The sequence below is a fragment of the Lipophrys pholis genome, assembly GCF_963383615.2.
Source record: "Lipophrys pholis genome assembly, chromosome: 18".
NCBI classification, from domain to species: domain Eukaryota; kingdom Metazoa; phylum Chordata; class Actinopteri; order Blenniiformes; family Blenniidae; genus Lipophrys; species Lipophrys pholis.
This window is the reverse complement of record NC_137646.1, coordinates 14,666,817-14,677,498: the sequence shown is the minus strand read 5'-3', so window position 1 is coordinate 14,677,498 and position 10,682 is coordinate 14,666,817. Positions and strand designations below refer to the sequence as shown.

The 10,682-nt window shown below is 42.3% G+C and overlaps 2 protein-coding genes across 3 annotated transcripts; one reads left to right on the top strand and one right to left on the bottom strand.

Moving 5' to 3' along the window:
- The first annotated feature begins 335 nt into the window (after positions 1-335).
- Positions 336-3,249, top strand: naa38 (N-alpha-acetyltransferase 38, NatC auxiliary subunit). The gene is made up of 3 exons (XM_080486342.1): positions 336-406; positions 1,285-1,456; positions 2,290-3,249. The coding sequence occupies exons 1-3, from the start codon at positions 368-370 to the stop codon at positions 2,412-2,414; spliced, it is 336 nt and encodes a 111-aa protein (XP_080342468.1). The 5' UTR covers positions 336-367; the 3' UTR covers positions 2,415-3,249.
- A 151-nt stretch (positions 3,250-3,400) lies between these two features.
- Positions 3,401-10,444, bottom strand: dnajc3b (DnaJ (Hsp40) homolog, subfamily C, member 3b). 2 transcript variants are annotated; one of them, XM_080486340.1, is made up of 13 exons: positions 9,984-10,444; positions 9,072-9,182; positions 8,799-8,923; positions 8,639-8,713; positions 8,405-8,548; positions 7,544-7,725; positions 7,307-7,426; positions 7,075-7,180; positions 6,865-6,985; positions 5,588-5,720; positions 5,361-5,509; positions 4,141-4,255; positions 3,401-4,045 (listed from the first exon to the last, which is right to left on the bottom strand). In XM_080486340.1, the coding sequence occupies exons 1-13, from the start codon at positions 10,132-10,134 to the stop codon at positions 3,742-3,744; spliced, it is 1,836 nt and encodes a 611-aa protein (XP_080342466.1). In that variant the 5' UTR covers positions 10,135-10,444; the 3' UTR covers positions 3,401-3,741. The 2 variants fall into 2 exon arrangements, with proteins under 2 accessions (XP_080342466.1, XP_080342467.1); XM_080486341.1 differs by having other exon boundaries at positions 3,965-4,255.
- Positions 10,445-10,682: the final 238 nt, after the last annotated feature.

The window sequence follows — 10,682 nt, the reverse complement described above, 5'->3', positions numbered from 1 at the left end:
TTTAAGACAATTCTTTTTGCAACTCCCTTTTCTTAAATCAAATTTAAAGATTACATGAATTTCTTTCTTACCCTGCACTGTGATTTCTATTCTTATACTGTTCTAATACTTTTGTCTGACTTCTGTTTAAATGTTGTTGTTTTTTTTACTAACTACTTCAATAAGACCCACTGTAGGCACTTCTGAGAATTAAATTTCCATCCTACACTGGGCTTTGATTGTCATTCTATTACTATTTTTAGTAATTTTGTCTTTTATTGCTGTTGCTCCACAGCGGTCTAAAAACTACAACTTCCGGATTAGTTGGTCCATCACTAAAACGGCTCCGTACTGAAACGTGGGCAAGGAAGACGAGGAGGAGGAGGTTATGGCAACAATGATTGAGGAAAATGGTCCTTCGATTCATGTACGCATATCTTACTTTCATTTGTTGTATTTCATGAAGCTTACGTTGCTTTTTCACTCGTGTTAAATCGGAAGATAAACAATTTATCTTCACCTAGTCAAACGATTGCGAAAGGTTGTAGCTCAACGTTAGCCACTGGCTAGCACGCGAGCTTGTGCGCCTGAGTATGAATATTAATCTGAATTTATCTGCAATTTCATTTTCAGACATTAAACCTTCTTAAATCATGTATCTAAACATCCATGTCAACGCAGCATGCGCTGCCCGCTTGGCATTATCGGTAAAACAACTTAAAACATGTCTGTTGAGATTTATAGATGAACACAAATGTATATTTCTGTGCTTTCCAAAGCTGTAAAATAACACAACAATTCTAAAGAGTACGTATTTTACTAATACACAACAAATGATGCCCAGGTGCATGTTATGTCAGCATGTTATAAGCTGCCATAGGTCCATAGTTAGAAAATGTAATCCTATCAGGAAGCAGCTATAAATTCCAGTATTGTTTATCTGATGGTTGTTTTACGATTTGTTCTTCAACCATATTATTCAGGTTTGATTCCTTTAAACAACATACTTTTGGTATAGGAGGTTGAAATGTCTCTTTATTTGTTGGTTACCTCAGCAAAAAAGGTTCTGTCTTTAAAGAAAAAAACTAATTTCTCATTAAATTAATTATATTGATTATAAAGGGGTGATTTTGATTTTGGCAGCATGGTGGGGCAGTGGTTAGTCCTCTCGCCTCACAGTGCAAAGGTCCAATCCTGAAGCAACCTTGCATTGGATTAAGCAGTATAGAAGGTGGATGGATCGATGATTTTTGACCTGCAGCATAACTGAAAGGGTAGAATCACTGTTTTGGTTCCCTCACCCAGGAGTCTGAGGTGTCCTCGTCATCCCAGGCGCGGCAGAAGCTGGAGGGGCTTCTGAACAAGAACATGAGGATCCGCATGACGGACGGCCGGACGCTCGTGGGGCTTTTCCTCTGCACAGACCGGGACTGCAACGTCATCCTCGGCTCCGCTCAGGAATTCCTCAAGTCCACAGGTACGCAAGAAACCGCTGTGACCTGAACTCACGACAAAGTGAGTTCAGGTTCCATTTTCCTCTTCCAGGTCCATCTCCTTGAGCAAGCACTTCCTGTTTGTTCTTTGTGTGCCAAATCAATCAGGATCTTTTCTCTTTTGAGAAGAGACACAGGTGTGCAACAACGACGTATTTATAATGGCAGACTGGGTTCATCACAGTGGAAATACTTTACTTTTCACACACCGAGGAAAGAAACTGATGAATAATAATGAGATCCTAGAGAAATAAGATAATCCTTAGTTTTATTTGCCCAACAACCGAGAATTTTGCATCGTTATTGCAGCAGCAAGTGGACAATAATAAGAGTTGCAATGGAAAAGAATAGAAACAAGCATAATAATAATTACCGTGACATTTATATTTCTACAACATAATGTTGCCAGTGATTGGAGAAATCTATATAAAAGTGGGGTATTATTGCACAGAATAAATGAATTATAAACCTTGTCAGCTGTACAGTGAATAAGCGTGAAATCTATATAGAAGCCTTCATACTTAATTGTAATTTTTACCTCGAAAGAAATATGCTTTCAGATTTGATCGCAGTAAACTCCTTAAAAAGTAAATTCAGAGAGGAAATACAGGGAAACATTGATGAGCAGCTTTCATCTGTTAAAATAAAGAAATGTCACAATTTGTCTGAAACTACATGAAATCTAAAAACAGCAAACATTGTAGATTGATTTTCTTTTGTTTCAAAAGGAAGTAAGTTTGGCTTTTGGGGGATTTGCTTGAGCACGAGCAACCCGACTCTTACCTGGACGATGTTCTATCTCTCTCCCTCCCCCCAGACACCTTCTCCCAGGGCGAGCCCCGAGTCCTGGGCCTGGCCATGATCCCCGGTCACCACGTGGTGTCCATCGAGGTGGAGGCGGACAGTCTGGACGACGCGCAGGGATTCGGAGTGAGCCACTGACCCGACGTCTGCTCGTTTGGACTCAACTCGACTGTTCATGCGGCCGACTCCTGCTGTGAGCGGGACGACCGGACTGCGGACTAGCACGGAGACGAATCTACACAGAAGGATTTTAATGGCGTCAACGCAGCCTTTACAGAATCAGAGGGTCTGTTCTTGGGCTTCGGTGGAAACAAGAAAAACTATGTGGTCTTCGATGCGTTTGGAAATAAACCGTCTCCATTTGAGGCTTTGTGTCGCTGTATCGTCTCACAACACGGAGAAATGTGCACAGGCCGCTTTGTTTTGAACGTTTTAATACACTTCAGCATGTCAGCCGATTCAGTTTGGCAAAACAAAACCGAGGATCAACCCGGAAACAAACGCATCCCACTCAGATTTAAATACAAAGAGCTGCTCACATTTTGGTTCACACATTCGAGCAATACAAGCAGTTATTCATGGCAAAATAACTTAGTTTGACTTAAGAAAAAAAAAACAAAAAAACTTAAATAACCTGAAGAGTCTTACACATCTGCGTAATCAGAACCTCATTTACAAATGTTATTTTTTTACGGTGCGATTCGTGTCTCAGTGCGACTCGTTGGATAAATATTATCCAAGTATTGTGCTGGTGACCTCAGCAGTGTGAGCGCCAGCTCAGCCTTTGACCTGCACGTTTCTGCAAGACCCATTTATAAATGAGGTTCTCAGATAGCCGCTGAAGACACACTTGGTTTCGGAAAAAGGCTTTCTTTCTTTTCTTTTAAAAAAAAAAGCCTGCAGTAACATTTCAGGAGTGGAGAACAAACGCAATGGAGTGTTGTTTTTTTTCTTTCTTTTTAGGAGTGAAAGTGCAAGTTTTCAAAAAATGTGCTCTGAAAAGTAAACATGATTTGCTATTACTGGTTTTCATATCTTCCTTGGATTTAGTAACATCTATAATGTTTGCAGTTAAAGTGTGGTTAAAAAAAGACTAAATAATCTCACCCAAATTCACCGAATGACCCGATTAAATCACCACAGAAAATAAAGACTATACATAAAGATGGACAAAAAACCGAAATCGCTTTATAGTTTGAGTCAATCGTCCATGTTTACATATAGCGTCTAGTTGAACTGATGCTAATTTAAAGCGATGTAAGAACAGTCACAGATTAGGATTAGGATTCCTACAGAAATCTTATGTGACGCGTCGCCGTAAATATGGAGGCTTAATATGGATCCGGTGACGTCATTCAATATAAAAACCTCTGGCGTCGAGACGCAGCAACACAGACTGAGATCAGCGATCCTTCGCAGCACGCTGAAAGAAAAGAAACATGCTTCCAGAGTAAAGTCCACAGTATTAAAAAAAGAGCCTCTCAGTAAAAGAATGGCACAATAGAAGGAAACGAGCAAAAACTGGAGCTTCAAACGTCCCCAAGCGACTGTTCTCAACCGCCATCATTACCACGGCGTTGATGTGCCGACACTTCTTCAACCACCTGCACAGTTCGGTCCAGAGTTTCATAAGAAATCGGTTTTTGTTTTGCTTTTTTTTTTCTTTTCTTTTTTTTAAAGTCAGGAGTCGAGAGAGTAACCGATCCAAGTGTTGAGGAAGACTTCTCCACGGTTTCCTCCAACTTCCGTCACCCAGATCAATCCAAAAACTAAAAGGAGAAAACAAAAAAAGACAATGGCACCGGTGCTTTGTCCCTCCTCTCTTCAGTTGTACTCGAATTTGAAGTGGAAGCTGCCGCCAGACTCAAAGGGGTTGAAGTGAAACGGCCAGCCGTGGTGACCGCCGCCGCCGCCGCCGCCTCCCTGCTGCGCCTCCGGGTCCAGGGGGTCCTCGCCGGCGTCGAACTTCTGGCGCATTTCTGGCGACGTGGTGGGAGAAGTTTAACACACGGTGAGGTATAGGAGAGGGAAGGTGTTTGAAAGTAATACATCATTTGTCTCGACAGCTGCTTGGATGAGCGATTCTCAACCTTTGACCCGAACGCCACCGTTTAAAATGACAGAACGTCGAAGGAACCTCATAACACACAATGTGAAATATGACGAGTACCTTTTCTTTGAGGATAAGCTCTTTGGGTTTACACACCGTCTCAGGGGGTTTGGACAGTTTTCAACTTTCACCACAAAAGATGAATTCAGCTCTAATTTGATTTATTTATTTTTTTTTAAATATCTTAATCGATTTTGGTACCACCCCTCTTTTTTTGGACCGATTCATATTTCTCTTTAGCCTGACGTGCCGCCTTTGACTTGAAATTTATCTTAGTGTATATTTTAAATGCGTAAAATTAGTAGTTTTGTGACATAAACTAAATAAAAGCCGACTCGCCTATTTTTAAAACTTCAAAAAAGGTAATACCCCTTAAACTCTTGGACGCTTTGTTACCCCCCCATGAATCTTTGGCGACCCTCGTAGCATTCCGGTCGGAAAACACTAGTTTAGATGGTCAAAAATGCATTGTCACTTCTGGCTCAGAATAATGTCATTCTCTCTTATATTATGATTTTAAAAAGCTTCAAATTGTACGAACAAGAGAAATCACATCTCTCACGTTAGTTTCTGGATGTAAAATCTAGGATAGAATTTAATGTTAAAGATTGAAGTCTTTAAACAGGCAGAATTGTCCGTGACACTAGCTTTCCTGGCGCTGAGCGTTTTGTTCCCAGTGCTTCATGATGGAGGTTCCTCCACTTTCAGGCTCCTCTCTCACCACCAGTTTAGGTTAGGGAGGCTGATCATTTAAAATGTAATAAAGCTTATAGTTTAAGCTTTTCCCGGTCACAAAATGACTCCTTTCTAGTTAAGCTGCTTTAGGTTTACATCGCTGGAAGCCCTTGTTAATTGCATTAAGTAAAAATACAAGAGTCAGCTTTACTACACTGTGTTGATTTCATTCAATTACTCTTGAATACGGGTCGTCAAACAAATGAAATTCCACTTTACGTATCCCCTCAGCTCCTGACCTGGGTCTGTGAGGACCTCTTTAGCCGACGCAATGTCGATGAACTTCTTTTCCGCTTCTTTTTTGTCCGACTCGGATTGAAAGTTGTCCGGGTGCCACTGCTGCGCCAGCTTCCTGTACGCCTTGATGATCTCCTGCTTGTTGGCATTCCTGAAGATTGGCGGAAAAACAATATAAGAGCAGGACGGTCACTCATGAAGCCACTTGTACCGAGTTTCCTGCAGTTACCTGCCGACACCCAGGATCTTATAGTAGTCCCTCTTCCGGGAGAGTTTGAGCAGCTTCTGCGCTCGGTCCAGCCCCTCTCGGATCTCGTTGCTGTCGCTGTCGAACTCTCTGGCTTCCTGGTAATCCTCCACAGCTACAGAGAATTTTACATACAGCACTCAATAAGTGTCTCCCCATCACTTGTTTGGCGTGATTTGAACCCTTTATAGTGAAATAGTGTTATGTAAGAATGTTTCAGTACTTTAGTCAGTGCAAAAGAGCCTAATGTGGCATTTAGACATGATCAAATATGCTCACCAGCATCAAAATCACACACTTATTTCAGCATTTTAGGCTTAACAAATGTCAAAATTTCTCACTAGATTCCTGGAAAAGATTGACCACACACTATATTGTGTATTTTGTCTAAAGTTGTGACTGACGGGACTAAAAATATAAGCACATTAAAAAGCAACAACAGCAACTTCCTTTGTTTTATTTTCAACCTGAACCGACTGGAAGAAGCTTTGTTCGAGCAAAAAGGCAAAACATGGGCGCAGCAGCTCTTATCTCCATGTTTACCAAAACAGTGGCATTATGTATTATATGATTGTCATCAATTTACATTTATTAGCTTAAAAGAAACAAGATAAAAGTGATCAAATATGATCATTTGGGTGAAAATACTTAGAATTCCTAATAGGATTTGTTCCCCCCTGAGTGAACGGGTATGTCATGTACTACAAATACACATGCAATAACTATTTTGACGCGTCTCTGAACGGATTGGCAGTGAATATTTCCATAAAACTAGATTAACAAATGGAGCTGGAAAAGACTGACACGTCGTAATAATAAAGAAACAATCAAAACGTGTCTTCATGAATATTAGATGATGAAAGAGGCCGATCACATACTTTAAAACAGACACACCGCAAAACAAGCTGTGGCGGGAAACGCCATGGGGGTTGCCAAGGAGACGGGTTTAAACGATTTTGAAAAATCAAAAGGAAAACCATGCCACAAGATCGTGACATACATTTCCAAATAAACGCAATTTATAGTAAAGTCCAGTCTTATACGTGTTTTTTTTTTCACACTCAGGGAAATACGGTAATTCTGCTTATACATAGTGAAGTATAACAGAGTTCTGCTCACTTTTTGTCTTTCCTCACAACAAATCTGAACTCTGTTCTACAAAACTTAATGAACTTTGCCTTTGTCTGTGGTAATGTATCGTTCATAAAGGGTTTCCTTGAAATATTGGGATTATAGTTGGTTTTTTTTTACAGTCTTACCTTTCTCGTACTCCTGGTTCAGGATGTAGGCCTCAGCTCGGTCACGGAGGACGTTGGCGTTGCGGGGGTCTCGCTGGTGGGCCTCTGAACACAGGTCTATTGCTTCAGCAGCCAACTTTTGCTGAGATGAAAGAAAAAAAAAAGCTAAATGAATCGGGGAAGACTTTGGCTCCTGCCGAACTTGGCCACGGCCATAAAACTTTGTCTCACCTTGACCAGACAGAAGCAGATCCTCTCCTTCGCCAGGTTAGTATAGTAAACAACATTGGGCTCAGTCTTCATGACTGATTCATACTTCTCGATGGCTTCTTGATGCCTGACAGAAAAAAAGGATTTAATAAAGTCAGAAAATGAACTTTTGGATTTGCAAAGCTGCAATCCTTAATCCACTAATGTACAAGCTGAAGGGATGAAAGTGCACCAATGCAGCACGCGTACAGACCTCCCCTCCTGAATGTATTCCTCTGCCGAGTCCAGCTGCTTGCTGAGCTTTTTCACTTGCTTGTAGTGACTGAAACAGTCTTTGTCGTCCTGGTCGAGCTTCAGACACTCTCTGATTTGACTGTGCAGAAACAGGAAGGGACAGATGGAGTGAAGTGAGAGAACAGCAGGGCGTATGCCAGAGGAAGATCCTCCGCGTTTGCATAGTGGATTTGTGTAATCTGGCGTGGACGCTCACTTGAGCGACTCGTGGTGCTCCCCGAGGCTGTAGTGCAGCGTGCTGAGCTTCAGGAAGGCGGCGCGGTTGTCGTTGCGCAGCCTCGTAGCCGGAGCGAGATCCTGGATGGCTTTCTGCGGATCTCCCAGTCGGATGTAACATTCTGCACGGAGCTCCCGCGACTCGGGGTCCCAGGGGGCGATCTGAAGAGAAACATTACAAATCAATCAATCAATGACGTGTGAGGAAAGTCTTGACCTTAAGTGAAGGAAATCTAGATTTCAAATCCCAGAAGCAGTAGGAAGGGAATCCATCCTAAAAACCTCACCCTCACCCAAAAATCGCTTTTAAATGAAATCAAGATTTGCATTTGTAGGAATTTAAAAATAACATGAATGATTGTCTTTTTTTTTTTTTGGTGAAGAACTGGAGTAGATGTTTATATGTTGTTACAAGTAGCCTTTCTTACTCCCGTACTCCACAAGTAGAGTCAGAGGTTTCAAATGACGTCACACATAAGTTGACAAGAAAAGGACCTAAAGCAGCAATAAGCTTAGACTGTTTTTTAATTAGTGGTAATTTGTTAAACTATTTTGGGTGTGTGTCTCAGAGAATAAGCGATGATACCTTGGCTGAGTCACATGTGACATCATCATGGTACATAACCTGACTAGGACTAGAACAAAAGGCAAAACCATGAAGTTGATGTATTTTCTAGAAATTGACCTTCATTAGATGCTCTGCTCTGGAGAAAAGTTTGGTACTTTTGTAATAATTTCCTAAAATTGAAAAGACAAGAAGAAGAGGGAATAGGTCTGAGAGCAAAACCTCATGTTCATTTCAAGGCCAGTGTTGATATAGTCGCCCTGAGGCGACACTGACCTCGATAACTTTCTCCAAATCGGCGATGGCAGTGCTGTAGTCGCCTTGGTGGTACGCAGCATGAGCCTCCTCCTGCCACGCCTCCAGCTCATTCACCTTCATCAGCTGATCTCGAGCCTCTTCGTGATCCGGAGAACGCTGCAGCTGAAAAAAAAAAAGCAAGCGGAGTTCTTCTTCAACACATCCAGAATAATGATTCGTGACTGCAAAAAAGCCTTGCGCCACTCAACCTACCACTGCTATGAAGTCCTGACGGGCCTCAAATGCGTTGCCCTGCTTCAACAGGATGTTACCTCTCTGCAGGCGGGCCTGAGAATGCAGGGAGAGGAAGACATGGTGAGTGAGAGAAAGAACAAGGTCGTAGTCAGTAAAGAGTGAGAGCAGGTGGACTTACAGCCAGAAAATCAGGCTTGAGTTGGATGGCTCTGGTCAGATCTGGAAGAGCAGATTTGGATCTTCCCATGGCCAAGAACACCGCAGCTCGCTTGTAGTAGGTCAGGTAATTCTTAGAGTCTCCCTCTGGAAAGGATCAACAACACTTCAAAATGTTGGCTTTGTCAATAAAGACAGCTTTGCACCAATAATGGTGGGAAAGTTCTCATTACGAGTGCTGAGATTGACACCTTGGTGTCAAGAGGAGGATGTGTGTCACTGTGTGAAAGCTTACCCACAGCAGAGTGATAGTGGGACAAGGCTTCAGCCAGCTGACCGGCCGCCAAGAGTTTGCGGCCCATCTCCAAGTGGTGCTCGATCTCGACATGAGTCGCCCCCAAGACACCTGTAACACAACACTGGGCCTGAAATACATCGCTGAAAAAGATCAACAGACAAGAATAAAGCAGCAGACCATGATGCAGCAAATTGTCGCTATTCATTTTAGAATTAGAATTCCTTTTACACCCAGACATCAGCAGGAATTCAAAGACTGAGAAGCAACTGGAAACACGAAATCAGATGATCTGTTGTCGGAACAAATTGGAGTGAATTTCGACAAGACGCCTCCTGAGTCTAAAGCTGGACATTATGAGGTTCTGACTGTCTGTTTCAGTACAAACACTACGAATGGTTTTATTGTTATTTAATATCTACATCAGATATTAGATGTACACCGGATATCTTTGAAAAGGCAGAATCGAAAGTGTAATCCAATTCTGATTGAGGATATATGCTTTATGGAATGAATGCATATTTGCAAAGTATCCACTATTGTATATTTGTTTTTGACTATAACAGGTTTCAGTGTTATAACATCTTTCAAAAGCCAGTTATGAAGGTGAGGATCATGAAAATGAGGCTATTGGTACCAAAAACGTAGTTACTATCGATAGTTACTTTTTGGCATAATGTCAAGTAACTTTTAAATGAATGCATTTGTTTGTAAATTGTTATAAAACGTACGTGTACTTGATGTGACGTCCAGGTACAGGTGACCCGGGCGGTGTCCTTTATTATTTTTTGTGTCAACTCAAAGCAAGCTGTGATCATGTAACCTCTGTGTGCTGAGAACTTTTAAAGGCTGGTTGCTCGACTCAAAGAGGCTTTTTAAAGTGTGTTTTTATTTGATTAAGAGGTGTCTCACCGTCCAGCTGGATGTCCAGGATGACACAGAGGAGAGACAGGGAGCACAGCACCCCGCTGAGTCCGGTCCGTCCGCACGACTCCATCCCACCGGGACCGGGAAACTTCACCGCTTTGCGTCCACGTAAAGTCAAATCACCGCTGAGGTTCATTAAATGAGTGACATTTTATCATTTAAAAAAAAAAACTCGTCTTTTCGCCTCCCCGTTCTCCCAAAACAAGCTACGACGGCGTATTTACGGTCCGGTTCGGATAGTGTTCCGTGTGGAAATTGGATATGCTGAAAGGTTCCGTTGTTCAGAAAAAAAATCAAATACTCACTGGTGCTTTTTCTGCTAAAAACAATATACTTTAATTAAAGTTGAACGTCCCTTTCGTAACTTGCTGATGAAGCGGCGGAACAGCTGATGAAGTGTACACTTTGCAAACCAAACCCTCCCCGCCCACACTCCCTCTCGGACTGGCCTACATACCAATGGTTGGTCCACGGAGCGAACATCCGGGTTCTTCCGGAAACGTGGGCTGCTCTCATTGGAGAGGCTATTTTAATTCAGCAGGCACTCCCATAATAACCACAGCGTCCCTGCATGGGTGTTGCAGCCTGCATCCATCCCATAATAACCACAGCGTCCCTGCATGGGTGCTGCAGCCTGCATGCATCCCACAATAACAACGGTCTTGCATGGGTGCTACAGCATGT

Excerpts from the sequence above, each read along its gene's own strand:
- dnajc3b (XM_080486340.1), bottom strand. The coding sequence starts at position 10,134 with ATGAACCTCAGCGGTGATTTGACTTTACGTGGACGCAAAGCGGTGAAG. Across the intron at positions 7,726-8,404 it reads ATTTGGAGAAAGTTATCGAG|ATCGCCCCCTGGGACCCCGA; the intron begins GTCAGTGTCGCC and ends GTTTCTCTTCAG. Across the intron at positions 7,181-7,306 it reads GAATACATTCAGGAGGGGAG|GCATCAAGAAGCCATCGAGA; the intron begins GTCTGTACGCGT and ends TTTTTCTGTCAG.
- naa38 (XM_080486342.1), top strand. The coding sequence starts at position 368 with ATGGCAACAATGATTGAGGAAAATGGTCCTTCGATTCAT. Across the intron at positions 407-1,284 it reads AAAATGGTCCTTCGATTCAT|GAGTCTGAGGTGTCCTCGTC; the intron begins GTACGCATATCT and ends TCCCTCACCCAG. Across the intron at positions 1,457-2,289 it reads GGAATTCCTCAAGTCCACAG|ACACCTTCTCCCAGGGCGAG; the intron begins GTACGCAAGAAA and ends CCCTCCCCCCAG.